The sequence below is a fragment of the Brachyistius frenatus genome, unplaced genomic scaffold (assembly GCF_029030835.1).
Source record: "Brachyistius frenatus isolate BFR_SWC_R1_liver_20210118 unplaced genomic scaffold, ASM2903083v1 Contig_57, whole genome shotgun sequence".
In the NCBI taxonomy this organism is placed as follows: Eukaryota; Metazoa; Chordata; class Actinopteri; family Embiotocidae; genus Brachyistius; species Brachyistius frenatus.
The window spans coordinates 404,579-428,741 of NW_027210656.1; the positions used below are offsets into that span (position 1 = coordinate 404,579).

The 24,163-nt window shown below is 40.1% G+C and overlaps 1 protein-coding gene across 7 annotated transcripts in view; it reads left to right on the forward strand.

The window, feature by feature from the left end:
- neto1l (neuropilin (NRP) and tolloid (TLL)-like 1, like) overlaps positions 1 to 24,163 on the forward strand; it is a 69,042-nt gene that overhangs the window by 39,303 nt on the left and 5,576 nt on the right. For 5 of the 7 annotated variants that reach the window (XR_011311193.1, XM_069705483.1, XM_069705486.1 and 2 more), the window contains exons 5-9: positions 7,308 to 7,349; positions 7,636 to 7,763; positions 13,934 to 14,016; positions 15,021 to 15,166; positions 21,478 to 21,591. Coding sequence is in view for 6 of the 7 variants with exons in the window: in XM_069705483.1 (XP_069561584.1) it covers positions 7,308 to 7,349; positions 7,636 to 7,763; positions 13,934 to 14,016; positions 15,021 to 15,166; positions 21,478 to 21,591 (513 nt within the window). In the remaining variant the exon portion in view is untranslated. Of the gene's footprint in view, positions 1 to 7,307; positions 7,354 to 7,635; positions 7,764 to 13,933; positions 14,017 to 15,020; positions 15,167 to 21,477; positions 21,592 to 24,163 lie in introns of those variants that run through there. The other 2 variants (XM_069705488.1, XM_069705489.1) reach the window with 2 other exon arrangements.

Below are 24,163 nucleotides of genomic sequence, written 5' to 3' on the forward strand. Positions count from 1 at the left end.
ATGTTGAGAATATTCCACTTATTTGATCTGAAAGACTCTTGTGTTTCTTTGGCCGTATGTTTATGATCAGTTAGTTTTGGTGTATTTGGCTGAATTTATAATAATAATAATAAACTTTATTTGTATAGCACCTTTCATACAAGAAATGCAGCTAAAAGTGCTTCACAGCAAGAGAATTACATGCAGTGTTCCACACAAAAACAGACACAAAGGAACACCCAAAAATACAGAAAAGAAACGAGATAAAACAGATAAAACGCGTAAGAAACAGATAACGTGCATAAATTAAATACAAGTGGCCTTGATTTGGGACGTTCTCTAGGATTAAATTTATGATATGAAGTAGCGTAAAAAGCAGTTGTAGCAGTTGTACGTCTTATGCACTTTTTCTAGAACTTTCCTTCACACAGTCTATCATATTACCCAGTAATACTCTAGAGATGAAATCTCCTTTTCTGCTGTGGTATAAGTAAATTATTTAAGGTAGACTCGTCAGTGTACCTCCAGGTTTCTGCTAAACCTTGGTTAAAAACTCACATCCTGTTTGTACACTACTAAAATTCCCTTTTCCCATAGGTATGTCTTTTTAAATTTTATCAAAATATATAGTCAAAATATAAAATGAGCCATATGCATTTCAAAGCCACAGAAATTCAGGTGCATGGCAGGTGCAAGAGAGCTTCAACATTTGCTAGTTACAGGCTAACGTAAAGAGATATGTTTTTAGCTTTCTTTTAAAAGTATTAACTGAGCAGCTTCCCTGATATTTACAGGTAGTTTGTTCCACAGCTTTGGAGCGTAGCTGACAAAAGCTGAATCCCCAATTTTCTTTCGGCTGAACCTCCAATAAACCAGCAGCAGATGATCTCAGTGTTTTTGAAGGCTCATAGTTCCCCAGAGAGTTAGTGATGTAACTCTGTCTGAGCCCATTCAGATCTTTGAATTTAAGCACAGATAACGTTCCTGTATACCTTTTGCATTCATCCTGTTGCTTCTGTCAGGAGTGAACTCAACAATAGTGTATCGGTTCCATTGGTCATACATGCCCAAACCATAAGAGGCAACATTTTAGTAGATGAGAAATGCTTCCACACTTTACTCTACAGGTTTCATTTTGTATGCATTTGCAAATTGAAACCTGGCCTTACTGGTTTTGAGGTTTATCTGTTTGCATCTTCTATCCTCTGAGGTTGTGGTCATGAAGTCATCTGCCGCGGTTGACAAGGCAACATGTATGCAGTACATCCTGGAGCGTATTCTTGACTTGCTGTCATAAAGTTGTTTTTTTTTCCCTATAATACAAATGATTACCTGCTCATCGATGAGACTTGACAACCCAACTATAGACTTTGCTTCTCTCACACACAACTCTACCTAAGTCTAAAATGTATCTTAAATCTCTTAATCACATCACATGTGAGGTCTTTTGCGCATGAACTAATGCTACAAACAACAGCGGTGTCCCTTTTAGAATCTACATGTCCGATTACTTTTAAGTGTCTAATCTTTGGACCCTGAGGGCTCGATCTAAATTCGGGCACAAAGCGCAATGCAAGTGTCATTGTTAGTTTCATATCAACACACTTGTCATTTTGCCGTCTAGCAGCCCTGTTGTTTAAATAGAAGATGTACTTGTGCCCATTGGAGCAGTCATGGGTGTGTTGGTCAACAATCTATCTTAAGTCAAGTGGCATTATTTTAAGTGTGCATTATTAAGATGTGATATGCCCCGACATAGGTGGATGCACAACACATGTATACTCACACACACAAAGACATGCAGCATCGCACATGAAAAAGATTCAAAATGGAGAGAATACAGTTTGAAAGATTCATATTGTGGACATCAATCAGCTTAATCTCAATCAGTTTCCTCTGCAGAGAAGCGTTCTTTCCTACTACTTGGCAAATCTGCCGTAATAATGTCAATCTGCCAAAGTGCAAGCGCACCTGGCTTTTAAAGCGAATGACTGATTGGTTTATTTAATGTTTTGACCAAATCACACCTATTAATAGACAGGAGACTAAGTAAAACCTCATTGAACCATATGCCTTATTTTGCGCTCAGATTATCTACCGTTAAACTACCAAAACGGGATTTGAACGTAACAAAAATACACTGGGCTTTAGCCTTAAGATTCAGACTAAAATATAGCCCAATGTGTTAAAAGGGCTTCATCTAGAACACAATTTTCTTTTAAGATTGACATAAATTCACGAAAATTAAAGATGAGACTTGTATCCATTATGTGTTGAAAGAGTCTGAAGAACGAGCAATGTGCAACTGTCGAAATATTTACCCTCTGCATTGTAGCTCTGTCTCTGTCTAGCACTGTTTTTATATAAATGTGTATCCTCATTGCACACAGACATAGTTTAATCATTTGGTCAGGATTATATTTTGGAGGTTTTTTCCTCTTCAAGTAGCTCAATATGTGCATGTAAAGTGCATGTAGGACAACTTAAAGTCTGTGTCGTGGGCTTTAAAGTGAGCATTTCTGCGTTGCAAAGGGTAAATACAATAAGCCCCAAAAGATTATACTCTTAGTCGAGCTTTATGAAGAGAGGAGGGGGTGTGGCCATGTGTGGATGTGCTCTGAATTGTGCTCAGGCAAAAGCATTAATACAATGCAGTCCAGAGAGCAGGCAGCAAAGAGAAGCTGCTGTGAACACAATGGTATCAGAGAGCACACATATTCTGCATGTCAACAAGGTGTGATGAAATGTGTGCTCACTGTGGCGTGTTAGGTATTAATTACGACATGTATCTTTAATGTCGCAACATACAGTTATGTTATTTAAGTTTAATATTCACACTAATAAAGTATTGCTAGTGTGGCTGAGCTGAGGCATCCAGCTTAAAATTAACAGGGTTAAATTGTCTGCTGTGAAAAGAGTGCACATACTTTTTATGTAGTTCATCAATCATTTTATCAATCCATGTAACTGATTGAATCGATTAATCAGGAAGGACAGAGAAGGAGAGGAGATGATGGATGGCGGTAGTGATGGAATGTATCTGATTGAAATGCAGGAGCTGGAGACTAAAAAGGTCAAGGGTCGCACTTGAGGCATTTATTGGCATTGCAGCCTGTGAGTAGGACCTTTGTTGCCATGTTAAGTATACCCTTTATCTAAGGTGCATGAACGTGTGTGTGTGTGTGTGTGTGTGTGTGTGTGTGTGTGTGTGTGTGTGTGTGTGTGTGTGTGTGTGTGTGTGTGTGTGTGTGTGTGTGTGTGTGTGTGTGTGTGTGTGTGTGTGCGCGTGCGTGCGTAGCTCTGTACATGCATGTATTCCTCTTGGGTTGCTTGGCCCTGAGATCGTGGTCGGGTAAGTGCTGCCAAAGCCCAATAATAAATCTCTGCCGCAACCAGCATACATGACCTGAAGGTCACTGTTTCATTAACTGTCTTCCACTTTGGTTTTCTCATCCCTCACGTCTGTCTGTTTCCCGGCCTGCCCAGCTGTCCACTACACTACACCCAAAGATGCTCTGAAAGGCAACACATACATGGATAAATGGGGATGCTTCAAGGAATAGTTTGACATGTTGGGAAATATGCTGATTAGCTTGGATGAGCTCTAGAGGGGAAGGTCAATACCACTCTCCTATATGTCTGTTAAATATCAAGCTGGAGCATCAGTTGTTACCACGGTGAGGCTGCCAAGTAACCAGTGGCGGCTCCAGGAAATTATTGCACCCATCCCAAAAATAATCCATCTCATAAACCCCCTGTAAAACCACTTGCGTATAATTATTCTTATGCTTGTAAACAGAGGACATACTGCTGTTTAGGTGTTTTGTTACCTTTTGACTGTTTTCCCATGTTCCATTCTTAATACTAAGCTGAGATAACATCTCCGAGCTATAACTCTTCATTTGTCAAACCCAACTTCCTGCTAATCATTCAGGAATCGTTCAGCTGGTAGCTGGTCATTTTACTGGTTCTATCTTTTTGATGTGAATATTTGTTTATTTTTTGGCCTTTTTTTGTGGCTAATTTGATTTCCAAGGTGTTTTGATTGTTGGTTGGACAAAACAAGCAAAATAGTCATGTCAGCTTGAGTCTTGGGAAACTATGATATGCATTTGTCACTCATTTCTGCCATTTTATAAACTGTAATTGATTAGTTGAGGAAATAATCGACCGACTTGATCTCTAAAATGATCTGAATTGGTTATAAAATACACATTCACTCGTGTCCATACACTTAAAAGTCACATTTAACAATGAGTGAAATTAATATTGTCTGGCATCTGTCTGGAAAAATAAAAGGCTGGACAGCTTTGATTCACTTCTTTGGGAAATAATAGAGAATGCCAGTAAATGCCAGTTTGTTTTTTTGGAAAAAAAATGACTTCTTGTGTTGAAGTACAAAACTCCTGTCACTGGTTTTCCTGAAGCAAAGTGGCAGAGTGGGTGGATTTGTTTGAACTGTACAAGAAAAGTATTGCTTCCCGCAAAAGAAAGAAAAAAAAGTTGTTCACTACCACTTAACTGTCCAAAGCCAGAGGAGCCACTTTTAAAATTGCACGATATTCCCTATTCAGCTTTTTATAGATTGAATCATTTTGAGCCTTAGTTGAAAGCAACAATTAATCAGGAGGGAAGTGTTGTAAAAGCCTCAAGAGAAACTCCAGAGTACACTCTTAGCACGTCTCCTGACTGCTTTTGTGTTCTCGTGAATGTTTTAGGCTGCCGTTCAGAGAGGGTTTTCTGCATCCTTGGAAGATTTGTCGCAGGTATTCAACAGGCTCTCCTTCTTTTTTTTTTTTTGCCAAGGGCAGGTTAACATCTTCTGAATCCCCACTAAAACACAGCTGAAATCAGGCCAAGAATCTCTCTTCTTTGATTATAGGTCTTAGGCAGTGAGTGTCATCATCAAACACATTGAATGCTCATGCTCCTTCATCCACTGCTTCATTCCCTTTTTTTCTTCTGGTGTTCTGTCAGCAGGCTTGCATCGTTCCCAGGTATATGGAAAGAGCTCCTTGAGTCCGGTGTACACACACTAAACCTCTGACTCATGTCTAGACAGAAAAAATAGGCCATACATACAGACACAAAAAAATGGTGACATTTAGGCCAGGTGTTCATGCTGTGCAATCAGACCTCATTTTCCACACTGGGCTCAGTCAGTGGTAGCCATGTCTCGGTTTGGCCAGGAACAATCAGATTTAATATGAAGCCTTTTTTGTGTTTCCTATTTGCACGGGCTCTGTACTCAATTGAATGCAGCCTAGAGATTAAAGCTAAAATGGGATCAGCAGGGATGTATTTCATGGTATGGAGGGTTTTACTTCAGAGACAATGCTGTAGGTAATGGCATGGGGATGAGGCAATATGTGGTGCCATTATAGTAGAACGCTAGCTCAGAAAAATGGTCTTAACAATGGTTATCCTGTGGCTACCTTAATAGGTTAAATGTGTATCGCCTTATATATCTTGCTAAAAAGTGAGACTGAACTGTTTGCAATAATCACATAGTCATAAAACTATTAGTTTGTTTGTAAAATTGAATTCTGGTTACAATTTATATTTAGTTCCAAGTCATGTATGCTTTACAAGGCTGCGTATTTAAAATTCTGTGAGACAGTGATGGACAAAACACACACAAACCTCCCTGCACAACACACACAGCAATGACTATGTGAGATTGTTTAAGAGTCAATTTCTGTCTTGTGTGAAGTCATCTGAAGAGCGATATTGAATCTTTGGGGATCAGAGACGAAACTGTGATGTTGCACTAGCAGGAGGAGGTAACACACCTCGGTGAGACTGGGACTGTTGATGTAATTTTTTGCAACATTATACAGGAAAAAAACTGCTTAAAACCTTTTGCTTCAAGCTGACTTTCAAAACTTTACCCGACACTTCCCTTATCGTATCCAGCTAGCAAAATGTATTGCTTTTACTCGTAAGTATTTTTTTTTGCTCTGAGTGTTTAAAAATGTGTTAAAAGTTTAAATTTATTGTCCTATATTGTCTGTTAAAATTTTCTGAAACTTTTCTTGAGGATATTAAGGTTTTTGCTCTTTCATTTATCTCAGTTATGCTACAGTTCTGTTCTTTCTGACACTGCTGAATGGAGTAAAGACAAGACTTCAATTTAAACAAGCTCAGTGGCGGTTTTACACATATTTAATACGTCAGTACAAACAACATTATCCCTGCTGTACTTTTTTTGAGTTATATATTCTTTTTGTGGGGCCAACCAGGGTTATGACCACATTTAATTTTAGTTTGAAAAGGTCAACCTGTGTTATTGGATTGAATGTTGGCCAAATAGCCCTGGTCTGACCTTGGTTATTGTTTTAATTTGGTTTGTATTACATTGTCATCTAGACTGTAAGTAAATACAGACGTGGCAGTGACCTTATTGTCATGGCTGCATAATTGGACTGGCTGTCACGCCTCCCAAAAACAACAGCTGTCCTGGTTTCGAACCAATGGTTTTTACAGCTGCTTCGAACTAGCAAAATGTATCTGGTGTTATATTTACTAAACATAAGTGCACCAAATTACAGTAAAACACAGCTGCAAATTTGACAAATTAAAATGTTTAATAGAACCCCAAGAGAGCAGCGAGTGCATAAGAGTTTAACCTTGATCTTCCAAATTTAACTGCAAAGCGTTTATTGCCAGTAATTCAGGTCAATGTCTTCTTTTGACCGATGCAGTTTTAATGGAGGCATTTTATATAATATTAGAGGAGTAGGGATACTGTGATGAAGTTATTGTAATGTTCATAGTTTTTGAGTCAAATATTCCTTTAGTTATTGCTTTAATAATTTAATTTGATCTTGTTTAAAGTTTGGTGAGTTTCAGAACTGAAAGAAAATTGTAAATACTTTGGAACGCACTTTTTTTTTTCATTGTGTAGACATGTTGTGTTTGGTGGTGAATGGAGAAGGCTTGAATCAAAGTTTATCCTAACGTGAATGGTCTGGTAGGAGGTTTAACCAGCAATTTGTATTTCGTTCTTTGGGTTTAACTACGATTTGTAAGATTAATTGGAGGGATTTTGTGAATGCATAGTGTAAAGGTCTTCAAAAAGTGCCACAATCATTCATACGCTTTGGACTAATATCACAACAACCTTCTGCAGGACACTCCAAACAAGAAGAAGTAACTGCATTTAAAAATGCCAAAATAATGCAGTGAGCAGCGATTTGTAGTCTTTGCAGGAAGTTCCTAAGCATGTTGTTACACCTGGTTGTTTTTGCCTCTGTGAGATTTTGTAATCATGTATTAAAAATGAATGCCCCCATTTCCCCGTCGCCCCGCTTCTGCTCTCTTCTCAGATCCAGACTTTGCGGACTTGGGAGTACCCCCACCTCTGCCCTGTAGGTATACTCCCTCTCTCTCTCTTTCTGCCTCAGTTTCTTCCAGTCTCTCTTTCTGTCTCACTTGTGTTTACATTCACTCCTTTTCTCAGAGCTCTAGTTGTCTCACTAAACCCTATTTATACCGTATTCCTTCTCGTGACACACATATTATGCTTTTTTTTTAATGTGTGTGTATGTGTTCCATATTTGTGAGTCCATGTTTGTCTTCATGAACTGTACATGTGTGGATATGTGTTGCATGCGTGTGTTTGTGTGTGTGTTTATGCTTATGTGTGTGTTTCAGTCTGTCAGTATGACATGGTTGGTCCAGACGGTATCGTTGAGTCTCATCAGATCACCAGAGACGGGAAGGCTGGCGCCGCCGAGGCCGTCGACTGTAAATGGTACATCCGCGCTCCGCCGCGCTCCAAGGTGAGTGACATAAGCTACGCTCCCAGCCAACTGTAAATTCGATTTAAAGCCAAATTTTGAAATGTCACATGAAATAACGTGGAAATTCAAATGTGCTCCCATCAGTTGGGTGGATGACAGCACAACAGAGTTACATCATCAGCCTGTTGTTCAGATGACAAATACCGTATGCCTTCATTACTATTGCTTGTTGAAATGTTCAGCTTCTACTGAGATTTTTTTTTGTCTTATTAATTAGCCGTTTCCATTCAGTATTTCTTCAAACTTGCAGCCAGATCAGAGCTTGCATCAAGAAGCTTTGATATTGCATTTGTCTGCAGCTGTCAGCAGTATCCTGAGGCGAGTGTTTGTGGCTGCGGGGAGACCTGTTCCCCCCGCTAGGGTCAGACAGATAGGCAGAAGGGTTTACTCGGGGTCAGGCCCATTTTTTTAATCAGCGAGTTGTTGCCAAGAGGAATAGAGGGATGGAAGGAGAAGGAAAGAGATAGAAGGAGAGGGAAGGAGGAGGAGGGGGAAGTGCGGATAGACCGGTCAGACAGAGAGAGACAGGGCGCGTTAGTGCTGATGAAATAGTGTTGCCATGCAGTTTGACCCTGAGGCCTGCAACAGCCTATATTTGTTTTCTCCGCCAGTGTTTGATACGCAACTCTGCATGCATATACAAATACAGACGTGCATACACAATCATACACATGCACACCTTTGCTCCAATCCCTATTACACACTAGACGTGATTCCTTATCTACCAGAGGTACCTGTGCCGCATTAATGCTACGGGATTAAAAGTTTCCTGAGGGTAGAGCAGCAGTGCAGGAAAAGGCCACGTTTTACCAATGTTGCAACCACACATATGAGTCTATATGATCCTATACGCACATACAAAGTCCAGTCGAGGACTGTAGTAAATCTTCTGCTCAAATAGTGTTGGCCCTCCTCTGGGTGCAATAGCGAGGTTTGATTTAGTAGAATAAGGCCAAATTTCTACTTAGACTTTTATGGCTAGAACAGTTATTTCAAGGACAGGAAGTATTATGAGGTCTGCATTTTAGGGATTTTTTTTTTTAAAGGATTGGTTACATTTATAATATAGTCATTGTAAATGGTGAGGTTTAATAGACCTATGTTTTACATTACAATGGCTTTAGGATTGTCATAAAGAAAGCTGGTTTAACATTTTCATTCAGACATTTTAGCATATTTGAGAATGTATTTAAGATTCAGATTGGAAAACCCTTCTTTAATCATAATACTGACATTTCTTATTGAGAAAATTTACACATGAAAGAGTGACTTACTGTACAAAATGTCCAAATGTTAGTGGGATTAATTATTCTGAATCTGTGCCTTATTCAGAGTGAGATAAGGCAGCTCCAATTTCAGCCACTATTTGTTTCACTAAATCAGTGCTTTTTATAGTTCTTCCCTTTTTGTGGCCACCATAGAGACCTTTTTAGAGTTATGCTGTACACATTAGGAAAGCTAAATCGTGCTTCATCCCCGATGAAAATAGTGATTAGATTCATAGTATTTTTTCACACAGGTTTTTCATACTCAGCTGCAGGCTCTTATACTATACACACACGATGTGACTGGCTGATAACATTGGTGTGACTGTGATTCATGGCCACGGCAGTTATTCTTATCTGGCATATTCTTCGGGTCGCATATTTTCTGCTAATGCCCTTGTTTCCCTTCAGAAGTGACCTTCGGATTCAGCTGCTTTAAATCCAAAGGCCACAGGAACTATTGGACTTCAAATCCACCTCCAGATTGTCTTTCAATCATTAGCAATCATGTGGAGCCATACAATAAGTGTTACATGGAAACTGGTATGAGGAGAGACCCTGGTTCTTATTGAAGGTTACGGATCGATTAAAAAAAAAAGTTGCATTCATTTCTTAGTCCCACTAAGTGGAGTGCGTAAGTCACTTATGACATTGCAGGCACAGCACCAAAGAGGACCATAAGTCAGTTTTGTGTGCGTCACATGCACGTGTGTGTGTGTGTGTGTGTGGGGGGGGGGGGCTAAGGATGTGCATGAAAAAGCGACAGAGCAAGCGAGCCTGGCAGCATGATGGATTTTACTTGGTTTGAATGAATGTCATATTTCGCCCCACAGAAGTGCCTCAAAGGGCAAGTCGTGGGCCAAAGGCTGACAGTCATTGGCACTGATGGACAAGACGGCAAATAACATTTTTACTACAAATCTATCTTCAGAGCCACACAGTCCCGAAATTCTCACCTGCGCTGCAACTGTTCACACTTTGTTCCACGTGAAATATATAAAACCTGCAGCATCTCTCTTTGTCTGCTTTGGTTCCTCACTCCCAGACTCACACACATGTATGCTCACATGTTACTGCAGTGGAGGTGCATAGACTGCCATCACCTCCATCCCCATTGCTGTGTATGTGCATGCATGAGGTTGCGATGAATGCAGGGGCAGTGCGTTCATTTCCCCATGCTGATACAGTGCTGCACTGTACCCAGTGTGCCAGAAACAGCAGAGATAATGACATCCTATACCGGAGGCTCTAATTAGACTGCACTGGAGCACTCCAGAGAGAAGGGAGAAGAAGGGGGTACAGAGGAGGAGGAAGAGCGTGAAAGGAGGGGATGAGGGAAGATATACTTAATAATGCATTTTATCGAAGAGCTTAATGTATGGGGACGCAGATGGCAGATGGCAGAGAGAGGGATGGCGTGGAAGGTGAGGGAAGGGGAGACTGACTGAAAGAAATACCTGCCAGTAAGCAGTGGATATCTATGTGTAGTTGCCAGAAGTGACAGTACTGCACCAAATTCAATGCCATGATGTTACAAAAAGTGACCTTTCAAATACATGTATGTACAATAATACCTAACTAAGGAGTTCATTTGGAAGGATAAAGAGACAATCAATGTTTCAATGACAAGAATTGGACACTAAATTTACAAAACTGTCAACCAGTGTCTGTTTTTCTAGTCACTTTTTTTTTTTTTTACTGTTTGGACAGCTGACATAATTCTGCTGACAGCTGTTAGTGAAGTTTTGAGTAATATTTTCAGATACCTCATCATTTTTCTACACACCATTAGATTTTTTTTTTCCCACCACATCTGACTGCATTGACCCTCTGCATCCTTTCATGAAGATAATGGTCAAAATATGGACATTCATTCTGACTGTAATGAACAGCACGTGCTGTCAGAGGCACCTTTTAGCAACGGGGGAGAACATGTTCTTCCCCGGTCAGTGGTGGATTCTGCATCATTATTGGGCACTGCAATCACTGAAGAGGCAGCCTATTTTCCTGCTGGAGCCAATCTCTGGCCTTACAAATTGGTGATTATATCTATCTGATCCATTGCTGTGATTTGGCTTTGTGATGCCATCTGCACTCGGATTTGTCTTCATCATCGGTCAGTTGGAGTTTGTCAAAAGGAGTCGCAGTGAAAACAGCATCAAAAGCTTTTACTACGTATTTTTCTATTTTTCCTGGTTTGCATTTGTCCCATAATGAGGCCCTCTTGTTTACCCACCAGTCAGTGCAAACAGTAACTGTGTCTGTCAGGCAGTGAATTTGTGTGCGACCGCAGATACTACAAAGAATTTCAGTTATGTTTCCAGGTGCAAAACTCACCAAGAGGCGCATGAGAGAAATGGAGACAAAAATTCAGCCTGCGACACCAAAAAAAATATTTAGATATTTTAGTGAAAAGGTCCAAGATCGTAACGTGGTAATCTTTTACAGCACAAAAGAGCGTAGGTAGCATTTGTAGCGTTTTTATTCCTCTCATTACATCTGAGTTGAGTCAGATAAGCCACATATGGTCTGAAATCACACAGCATGTAATACACTGCAATACGTTACAGCAGTGCTTTGAGCTGGTCAGCATGCCAATGCTCAAAATGTCAGTTATAGCATGTTGATGTAAAACAGGCAACATGTTTACCATCACGGCTTAGCCTGTTAGCATGCTAATAAGCACTAAACACAAAGTACAGCTGAGGCTGGCCGGGGTTGTCCTTAGTTTTTAAGTATTTGATCATTAACCCAAATCTCAGAACAACAAATGTATGTACACAATTTATGCCAATCAATCCGGTAGATGTTAAAATATTTCACGTGATTAGTAAATCCATTCATGGTTAACTGAGTTATCCTCACGTGTAAACACAATTTTATGACGGGACATCAGTCTCTGGACGCAAAGTAAACAAAACCAGCCAACACCACCAACGTCATGCACCCAACCAGAAACGGTTATAATGGTCACAATGGGGAGGATTATACTCTTTAATTACTGAACTTCATTTCTTTTATTATCCATTAGCATCCTACGCAAAAAACTTAATGTTCATTTTATCAATAATGTTTTTGCATTTGCAATTAGTCTCCCCTGACTGAAATAAGTTTTATTGGTTACAGATGGCTGGTTTTAATGCATTCTTTTAGCTGCGGGTGGCAAACTTCATGTCTAATGTGCCCGCTACTCGCTGACGATGAGATGACTGGGCCAAGAGTCCTAATTAACAGACTTATTGGTGCTTTTTCCAATTATTTGCCTCTTGAACTCTAAAAAATTTTTTACACAAATTTGGCTGAGAGCACCTAACCTTAACCTTGACCATAACCTTAACAATTCTACATTAAATTTGACATCTTGGCAATCTGTCATTTGGACTGGAGCCATCATCCACCCATTACAACTACTTTGGTGTTAGTGAAAGGGATTTCTGACAGTTTCCTTTAATCCTGTGCTTCCAGTGTTTTGAAAAACGGATCTTCGCAACATTGCTTCGCTACAATGTCAAGTGATGTTTCTCTCAGATCACTGTACCATCCACCCCGCTGAGAGACCAAATTTTAAGCACATATATTTTCAATCTCAAGCTGTCAATCATATTTAAAGGCACTGCACTGGAAATCTATGTAGCATCAATAAGACCACAACAGCTAAAGAAATGTCTTCAGAGCCTCTTACATCTTCCAGATCTACCTCCAGGGATTAAGACATTAATATCAATACAAATCCATACATACTGAAGGACAGATTCATTTTAGGAAAGTCACATACTCCCCATGCGCTGCATATACTGCATTCATCTTCTCACTGTGAAGCCTGCATAGAAATTTAACAGCACTTCATTCCACTATTACATTATGGCAAAAAAGAATGCCCTGTTTCTGGTGACAAAGCCAATTCAGCCAACAGCGTGGCTGAATATGAAGATCTTTTATGAGATGGGAGATTTTTGACATCAATCCGAGACCTTAGGGGAACCGGCTAACTTGTTTTCCCTCTACGATCCGTTTCACTTGTCATGTTGTTGAAGCCGAGTTGACATTGCAAGCTCCATTATGCTTATCCATCTGCAGCTTTCGTCTTTGGCCATTTAAAGCGGCACGTTTCGCTGTCACAGTTCGGGAGTGGTTCGCTCATTGACCGTAATGATGGCGAGTGCCGTGCACAGCGAACCAGAACCGTCACTGTGATTGGGCGATCTCGGGCTGATGAATGAGTGACAGACAATGATGCAGAGGCAATCAGGAAGTGCAGAATAGCTACTGTGAAAAGTCAAGGTGGATAGCAAGGTGGATAATTTCCTTTAACTAGGGATTGTTAGGAAGATAAAATAGTGCATCGACTGTATATGTCACAGTTTACTTGATAATTATTTAAACATAAGGCAAGTCTGTCATACACTGAACATGTTTGAAATTCAAAGAACTTTTAGACCAATGGAGTCCAAAGTAAGTTGGTGACATTTTCTTTCTTGAACATTCGAGTTTGGGTAAAATGTCCAAGGTCTCCTCAAAGTTGAACAAGGTTGTAGGTTTCGTGTAATGCTTTATCTCAACAGATATGGATAATGAGTCGATAGCTAATAGACTCTGTCTGTCTTTGAGTCCTCATTTGATATGCGTATATAATGACTTTGTACTAGCTGCAGTCTGTCAGTCTTATTTCATTACAGGGCTTCTATATCGAGCGCTGGGATAATGAGTAAGATGCACAGGCAATAATAGGAAGAAGCTGAAATCGTATTTGCTCACTCTTCTCTCCTTTGTTTTGTTCACTTGGTTCCTTTGTCATGTCCAAATGTTTCACCATCCTTTAGTTTTCCTCTCTTGATATTTTTCTCCTTGTTTCTCTTCTCCTCTCTGCCTTCTTTCATTGGACAGATCTACCTGCGTTTTCTCGACTATGAGATGGCAAATTCCAACGAATGCAAGCGCAACTTTGTGGCCGTGTATGATGGTGGCAGGTGGGACTTTTTGACATCTTATTTTGATATACAGATCACTGTTACTGCACATTGTTGTTTTAGGCCTTTTATGTGGTAAACATGACCATATATTTATAATCACAAGAAATCAGAGGTTTTGACTTAGTCCGAGTGTGTTCATCTCAGGTTAGTCTCACATGATCTACTCTGTATGGCAGTTAATCAGATTTCTCTTCCCTTTACTTCTGTGTCAGTTTCACAAATCACAACATATCATTGACAATTCCGAGTCCAGATGTAATTCAAATAGTTTTCGTGAGTTAAAGGGAACATGCTTATTGCTTGTCTTGATAAACTTTGGATGGAGAGATTGATACCACTCTCATGTCTATACGATAAATGTGGGCAGCCTAAAGACTGGAAACAGCATCCAGCTGATAAATAGTTTTGCACGTAATCAAAAAAATGTCAACCTTAATTTTTTTTGTTTAGTTACTGAGCTTTACAGGTGCTGGTGGGTGGATTTTGTTACCTGTGGACAGAGCCAGGCTAGCTGCCCCCCCCCCCTTTGTTTCCAGTCTTCTTCATAAGCTAAGCTAAGCTAACCAGCTGCAGGTTGTAGCTCCACATTTTGGACAGACATGAGAGTTGTATTGATCTTCTTATCTGACTCTGTGAGCCACTTTCTTCCCACACACTTATCACTGACAAGTCTCTTCGTATAAATAACTTACTTTTCATCTCACGATAATGACATATTAAAATCCAGAGTAAATAAGACAATATTTGATACACTGAGATAAGCATAGAATTGAATTATTATCTACAATAGCAGGCAAATATGAGCGCAACAGTCTAGCTTGTTATCTTGAGATATCCAGAATATTAAGTTGTGATCACGCGATAACAGGCCAGAAAAAATATGAGCCACCGTGGCTGCTCTGAGATTGTGTTCAACAATGTGGATCATTGAGATGCACAGCGAATGCCCGTGTTACATGATAATGAAATACACATTCTTATCTCTACCTGTCACGTCGCAGTTCGGTGGAAGACCTGAAGAGCAAGTTCTGCTCCACGGTGGCCAACGACATCATGCTGGTTTCCACGCTGGGAGTCATCCGGATGTGGGCAGACGAGGCCAGCCGCAAGAGTCGCTTCCGCATACTCTTCACAACCTACCACGAACGTAAGAGAGAGTCAGAAAACATTCATGCACATGCACTGCTCTATGCTGACGTTTACTGCAATATGACCTCTGTACAGAGGGAAAGCAATTAGCTTTATTCAACAGACCACTACTCCATGAAAACGACGCTGATGCCAAAGTAAAACAGGACATGACTTTAGTGGTAGCCATTAAAGGAAGATGGAGGTGCAGTGACCACATTTATGGCAAGTTATGTCACAAGTGCATCATAGGAAAGGTGCTGTCAGAGGTTTCCATTTAGTTTTATGACCATTTAAACAGCAGCAAGCAGAGAACCAAGGAGCAGGATTTCCATTATTGGGGAATGTTGCCTGTGGCTGATTGTGAATATGACAGTAAGGGTGGATTTGAGCTTTGCCACACTACCGCAGGTGGGGCATCTGCAGTAGCTCAGTCATTTTTGTGAAAACGCAAAGAGATAAAGAGTGAGACAGAGCCTGAGCCAAAAGAATATCAGGATGAGCAACAGTATGTTTGCATCTACCCGTTTTCTTTGAGCCAAACACCTGGGAGAGATTAAAATGCATGCACACACGCACGCTCACACACACACACACACACACACACACACACACACACACACACACACACACACACACACACACACACACACACGCACACACGCACGCACACACTTCCTCTTCCTCTTCCTCATTCGCTGACGTCTCATTGATGAAGCTCGTAGTTTGACAGGGGGCTGCAGAGGGCATTCTTTGTACAAGTGATGTAAATGAAGAGGGTCTGAGGCTTCGTGAGCATACAGTATGTCAGTGTCAATCAGCAAAGATACCAATTCAGTGTGCTAATAAACGTTGCATTTGCATTTTCAGAACTTGAGGAGGATCTTTCTGAATGCGGAAGTTCTGCCAAAATATTCTCTATAAAATTATTCAAATACAAAAATAATATTACATTTTTTAACTTAAAAGTTTATAGTTCCAGTGGAATTTCAAAAGTATTCTGAACCATTGAGATTACGGCTATTAAGAGGAAATAACGATTTTGGACAAAGTCATTTACCAAAAATGGTGATTTAAAGATGAATAAACCTCAAAAGCGTGAAGTCTAATCTTTTGATGATCTTTTCAACCTGTCTGCGTCAGTTATAAGCGTTTATTTTAGCAATAAGATAGTCTCAGTGCCAATAGCTAGATCAGTATAGGCGACAACACTAGCAGCAGAGTTGTTTGTGTTGTGAAGTCCCTTTTGTAAGGCCTTTTCACCGAGCAGAGCCAGGATGTGCTGTTGCCGGGGCAACGCCTCTGCCTAAGTCACTCAGGCGATCCCCCAGCCAGACCTTAGCCTTTGGAGCAGCATCCACCAGAGTCTCAGCAGCACTGCATCAAGTCTGTCAACAGTGAATGCACAGATGTACCAGAGATCTGGAAAGCAGACGCAGCAGAAGAAGTAATTCAGTCCAGTCTGCGGTCTTTACTCACTTGTGCAGCGCCACTAGTTTCACTGTACTTCGTTGGTGCCAGGAGAGTGATTCAATTATTGCAATATGCGTCATTTGTTGCTGTACAAACTATATTAAATGACTTGTGTACAACATGTAATAAGGTGAAACTCGTGTTCGGTACACCTGCTGTAGGTGTGCGTTAATAGTCCTGTACTTGATAGTTTTGACAAATATCGACTTGTGTGAACTTTCCCTTATCTGCATAAAACACCATTTTTTTAAATGTATTTCTAATTACAATTTAGGAAACCGAGTAGAAACAAATAACAATACAACATTTTGCAAGATCACTAGAAAGCAAATTATCTTAATGACTCACTTAAGTAAACAAGTTTCCACATGACATTTGTATGATCAAGTTCTAAAAGAAGAATCCGCCCCAAACAACCCAGTGTAAGCCTAAAAGTACCCGTATTTAATGTTTAATGTACCTATTCAGGCATCTTTCATTCAGTCCTCATTTATTTACATATGTTTTGTCTTTGTTGCATTGAAATATATTAATTAAATGTTCCCATCAAAGTTTCTCTTGACTTAACTGACTTGTTATGATTATTTATACTAAATACTATTCTAGTAAGAAGAGAAGTGGTTTCTTCTCCTCCAGTGTGAAGAGAAGAGTCCCTCTCACCAAACATTGGACTATGTCAGCAGACTTAAAATTATAGTCTTAGTAGAGACACTGTGAAAAAAGCACAATGCTGTGGTAATCCAAAGAGGATGCCAAAGTAAAGCAAAAAGTGCTCAGAGCAAAGAAGTCCAGTTGATATGAGAGAAAACATTTAAGGTGGTAATCGGAAAAGAGGTTCTACTGTACAATAAATGCACTGTGTCTTAAAAAAAATACACAAAGTTATTTAATTAACATCCCGAGGTGAAAACAAGATGCTACTACAAGTGTGTGACTCTGTTCCATGTGCACACAGATGACTTTGCAGCTTAAAGGGCAGTTTTTACAAAAAGTGTTCCCGATCCATAGCAGATCCTATAAGCTTTTGCATATATGTTTTGCATGCTGGTTCCCACTGGAGCCCGTGGCTCCAAGAGAACCATTCACAGCTGCTGACTCCCAGCAAGTTGCTCCAACAGGGAGTGAAAGGTTCCCAAACGCAAACATCTACCTTTATTATCTGTGCAGCATTCACACCCGCTGATACTACCGATCTTGTCCTGTTTCCAGCTTCGCACACACACTTGCCCCGTCCTGCAAGGCATAACTACAGTGTACAAATGGGAAGTAAAAGAAAGTGAAACCTATCTTTACCCAAGAAGCAATTATGTCTTTGTGATAAATGTGCTTGTGTGACATCTCAGCTGTCAGCATTGTTACGCCTCATCCGCAACCCGTCTGCAGGGTTGCAGATGGAAATTTGCTCTGGCTTCACTACACACATCACTTCGCGTTTCTTGTGAAGCTTCTCTACTGTATGCATGAAAGCATTTGAGACCAACACAGTATGCTAATGTCTGTTAGCATATGGATCTTTGTCTTGGATAAGATTATATCATCTGTATGCACTTGTTATCATGGTTGCTTTGCGATTAAGAAGAACGCTGTAGGGAAATTGTAGCATTGTAAAGCCACTTACGTAAGCAAGTACTAGAATGAATGGTTGGACGAACAGATGGTTTGCATCTGCACTCAACGATGTGTGATTTAGTTATTAGTTAACAGTAAATGAAACTTAGTTAACTTGCTAACAACGCTGAATTGTATGCCCAGTATTTTCGCATTAAAATCTACAGTATAGCTACTTTAACATATTACATTTCTGATTAACATGCTGAGGTCTAACAGGATTTTTACTAAGAATACAAAACAAACTGCAAGTGCTGACTAAAATACTATACAGATAAGATGAAAGCAAATATGTAAATCACTGTGACAGACCAAATTAAAGCAGACTCAACACTTGTATTAATAATTAGGGGGCTTCAAGTGCATTCATAAAAAGATGTGCCTTTATTCAGGATTCTAAAGTGGTGACAGATCTGACAGTGAGGGGTACACTGTTGAATAGTTTGAGAGCAGCAATGAACTGGGTAGAGTTACTACAATTATTATCAACCATATTGTTAAAAAGATAGATATTTATGTCAATAAATTAAAAAAAATATAGACTTAAAAAGTGTCTGAAGTCACAAAAAGTAACTTTATGGGTGACAAACAAGAATCAGGTTGGCACTGACTAATATCCCAAATTAGAGATTAGATTTCAGGTGTTGGCGCGAAAAAAATCATTGCAAAAATATGTACAACAGACATATCATCTTTATCTCATGGAAATAGCACATCTACACTCTACAACCACACAAAATACAGAACTACAGTGGTTATTTGATTTAAAAATATTCATAATAACCATGTGTTGCTTATAGCACTTCACTGCAGAAGCCTCTTTGCTGGTGCAGGCTGCTCTGCAGAGACACCCAGACTATTTTCATCAGCCACTCATTAAGGAGTTAATTTATGCTCCCGGCAGCGACTGTGAACGCGTCTGTGTGGGCAAAAGGGCACTTTTATTACAGAATGTCTTGAAATTAATTTTGCAGGAGATTAGTGCGGATCGCGCTCCTTATAACGTGTGCGCTCACCCTGTGGTAAACGGAGGAGGAAGGAGGGTTCAGTAGCAAAAGGAGAAGGACTGGGCTCCCTCTGGTGGCGGTTTACGAAAAGTAACTGTTACAGATTTGCCAGGAGATTGTACTGTATGACAAAAGAAACAGAGGTGGTGGTGGTGTGTGTGGGGGGGGGGGGGGGTGTAAGAACAGAAGTATTAGAACACACACACACACACACACACACACACACACACACACACACACACACACACACACACACACACACACACACACACACACACACACACACACACACACAGGGAGGCAATATGAGTCAGGAAATGCTGGCAAAGGCCCAGGCAGGATGGGTTACAGAGGGAGATAGAGATAAGTCACTCTAATTTGGGGTGTTATTATTCACTTGGGATGAGAGCTGGGATGAAAACAGCCATACATCACTGTGGTAACACTGTCAAACAGTCCCCAGCTCTGCCATACCACTGGCAAGCAGCTTTAGCCCCAGTGCCAGAGTTGTGTGTGAGTGGGGAGAGAATGAGAGATAAAGAGAGACAATGAGAGACATGTGAGACACGAGGGACGGACATTTCCAAACTAAACCGAGCCATCCATTACAAGTTGGACATGTTCACAGGTCAGTGTTGATGAGGACATTTTGGAACGTTCAAGAATTGAAGGTGATCTCAGAATTATTCTAACCGCCACAAAGACCGTGTGCATAGTGGGTAGTATTTATGCAAACGCGTAATAATTGCCATTGTTGAATGGAGTCTTTGTTCCGCTGTGATAGAATATGACTACATTCACACAAGTCTTACACTAAATTAGACTATTGGTATTATTATTCTCTGCTGCTGTATGTTATAGCTCTACACTGGTGCACTCGCTCTGTTGCTCACACTTGAAATGCAACTGCAATAATAACACAATAACACATCTTTATCTTAAAATAAAGTTAAATACACCCTCAAATATCAACAGTTTTATAAATCAACTGTATTCCTAAATGAATTACAATAAAACATCTTCACCGCACTTGTATAACTCGGTTTGGGGCTCCAATTGAACAATGCCAAAAAAAAACTATCTCATGGTGTGACTGTATTTCTGGGCTCCGCTGTATGTTAGCTTTAGTTTAGCGTGCCAATGTTCTTCACTGTGATTGACAGCTGAAAGCAATGAATTGATCATTCAGCTGGATCATACATTAGAATGATTGGTTGTTAAGAGCAAGGGCACCTTGGCTTTAAATTATGTCCTGCTACAGCTACGTATATATGACAACAGAGCCTGTAACATTACCACACTGCTTTTACGACTATGTTCTCCTGATGGATGATTCTAACTCGGGGGTACCCAGCCTTTTTTTGAGAGAGAGATACTCTGAGAAAATAAAAGTGTCCGACACTGTAAAATTTATTCACATAGCTGAGCTCTACCAAACCATCTGAATAAGCTTATTTTATGCAAACAATAGCAAATAGTAACATACAATAACATACCCAACCAGTAACACACTACCAGTAGGTCGTGAGCTACCGGGTAGCTACTGGTTGGAGACCCCTGGTCTAACTCGTACTGTCGTCATAGGAAGGTACAGACGTAGGATGTCTCAGACAGGTCGCCCTGGGAGGGCAGGTGTTGCAATGGATTCGCGTGTTTTAGGACATGCTTATGTTTGTGGACGGGTTGTTGATTTTGTTGACAGACGTTTCCTCACCATGGACAAATAAACAGCATATGGCATAAACAGAAATGATTTGTTTTGGGTTTGTGTGCAGATAATTGTGAAATGTCATGGCAGTCTCCCCAGACACACACACACATATACAGGACACACATACGCATTACAAGAAATTCAATCATATCCACAAGTTGTCTCTGCAAACGTTTGAAGCGGAGAGTGAGGATGAAAATTCATGAAGAACAGATGGGTTGAGGGGAAACGGGTCTGATTTGAGTAATGCCCATCCAAATTTATTTCCTCAAAATCTGGCACACTGCTCAGCTCTACTTCAAATACTGGTTTGTACAGTAGCATATCCAAGCGTCCCTCAGATTTGCTGTTGTTAAGGATGGGAATTTCATGCAAAATTAGTTTTAACTTCTTGCTCAGCTCTTTCTTTGAGCAAAGAAAGCTAAATGTTTCAGTTAAGATAAAGCGATACTACAGAAGATGTCTGTAATTTCTTCTCTTTTATGATAAGAAGCTCTTAGTGTGGTAACTGTGTGCTCTCTCCTTTTGCAGCTCCATGTGATGCAGATGCCTTCTTCTGTCATAGTAACATGTGCATAAACACAACACTGGTGTGTAATGGAATGCAGAACTGTGTCTACCCCTGGGATGAGAACCAATGTAAAGGTGAGATGCTACATTTAACCTCAGTCATTTGCTCCTGTGGCCCCTCATTTGTATGTTTTTAAACACTAGTTGCAGCATTTTACACTGAGAAACTATGAGTGTTTCAGCACCATGGACAGTGACAGAGAGAAACTGCTCCCAATAGCACCTTTTCCACTGCTGGTACCAATGAAATATTTTTTGGTTTTCAATCAGGCAAAAGTTGTGGATAGTACCTGGTACTATTTTTGGTATCACCTCTGTTGAGGATCGAAGTGAGCTGAGCCAATACTAAAAGATGATGTAAAAACATTGCAGACCACTGATGGGTCAGAGAGAATCTTCACAATCACTGTGTCACCGTTTGCATGCATAAACTTGCCAATCTTAACTAGTCAAGCTTCTATAGTGGCCACAATTGTTTTTGTTAAGTCACTGAACTACTCAGTAAATGTCCACAAAAACACACCGTGGTCAAAAAAGGTGTTTGCGGTTTGTATCGCTTAGAAAATGACATCACAGCAGTTTAATATGCCGTTGCTATAGTGACGACATCGCATCAGCTGTGAAAAACGAAATCCAGAGAAGGCATCTAGTACCAAATGCAGGTAGAGTTGAGCAGAGTAGAGCCGGTGCCGGCCGGCAGTGGAAAGGGGTGTTACTGAATGTGACACAGTTACACAGTTTTACAGTTAAGTTTCTAGTGTGTAGTTAGTTGGCATTTAAGGCATTGATTAATCATTTGCTTTCAATCATCACTAACAGCATGAAACCATGCACCATTTAAATTATTGCATCTATAAATTGTGACAGCCTGCAGTGTAGCAGAAAGTGTTGTACATGCCATTAACACAACTTTTTCTATTCCACTGAGCAAATTTTGAGGGTACATTCATAATTCAGACATGAATGTCTGAGTGGCTCGGGAAAAAATGTAGTTCATTGATACACAGTTGTGAAATTCTACTCTGATGCAAACTATGTCTGAAATCTTGATGTCGCTCACTCAAGAGTCATTTATTAAATAATGATAAACTAATTTATATGTAAGACCCTAAGAGTAAAACCCGAATAGGCACAAATTTGAATTCACCCTTGTTTCGGTCCAGGCTGATGTCAGAGAACTGGACTCTTGTGGAAATGTTCTGCTATAATGTTGTTGTTGTTTTTTCTGTTCCTTGAAGGCATCCTTATTTGACCCTGTTTACTTGCCGTTACACAAAGAAGCTGCATTGTGTTCCCTGATTTTGAGATACTGCCAATTTATTTATTTCCTCCGAAGCTCAATCACTTATTTCACTCAGAATTTAAAGCCACTGGATCCATACATTGATCCCAAGTGTCTTGGTACTGGCAGCTCCATAATTTACTCCTCTGAATTGAGACTTTCTCTTTGCAACATCTTAATGTTTGACGCCATTCCAGTAATTAGCTGAGATGTGTGCAATCAGGGAATAAGCAGTTTTTTTCTCTGCGTTATATTGCTCATTAAAAGGTCCTTTGTTAATTGACCTTTCATGACCCATCAATGTATTCTAATACATAAGAAGAACTCTACTTTAACTCCCCTGAGCTAAATTGATGGCATCAATTAGGCAAATCCTGCATGACCTATTCCTCACTCAGACGATGATACCTTTCCACCCTACAGTTTGAGTTTGAAATTGTGCAGAACTCAGCAAGAAGAGGCCATGTTTCTCCGCCCGTTACTCTGTCTTCCTCCTAATCTCCGCTCTAGTAATGCATAGGGTCCACATTTGTCCTCATTAGTGGTAAAATGTCAAGTTTTATTCCTCCCTCCTTTACACGTCTGAATGTAACCATTTACTGTCACAGGAGCTCGGAGCGCTGCTAAACAAGTTTATCCAGTATTTAAATGTCACCGAGTTGCTCTCTACACATTGGCTGTCTGTTCTTCTCTTTGTTGATTTCTTTGTGACAAACTGACTATAGCTGTGACCCAATATAACCTTTTTGTTCATCTGTTTGATGGCTCATATAAGTCACGGCCTTAATCTTGCACATGGTAGGGTCCATTTGTTTGGAGCTATTATCTTACGAGCTACAATTACTCCCTCTGTGCCATTGCTATGGGAATACATAGGTTGGGGTTATAGGGACCCGGAAAAATGGCAGCATCCTCACCAGTAGTCGATCCATGTTAACAGACATGCAAATACAGTTACTTCTAACTTTGGCAAAGGTTATCTACCTTAGATAATAAATTTAACTGGACTTGACGCTTAGAAGTTAAAAGTGAAGAACGTTAACTTCCACTCTGATACAGTAGTATCCAACACCAGCTTCTACAACATCGAGAAATATCATCTAGTGTTTGTGCTAGTTGGACTTTTTTATTAACATAACCTGCAAAATATTGGAGTAAGAAATCCCCTTATCCTTGGAAGTAAAGCTGGGTTAACTATTGTCAACTTACATTTATAATTCATTTGATAAACTTTTGCCCTTGTAATCTTGGAGAAAAAAAAAACACTACCCAAATGCTTGACACACCTGCCATGCTACAGTTGCTATGACTAGTCAAGTGATGTGATAGTAATGATAATCTTCATAAGTCTAGTAAGACATCTTT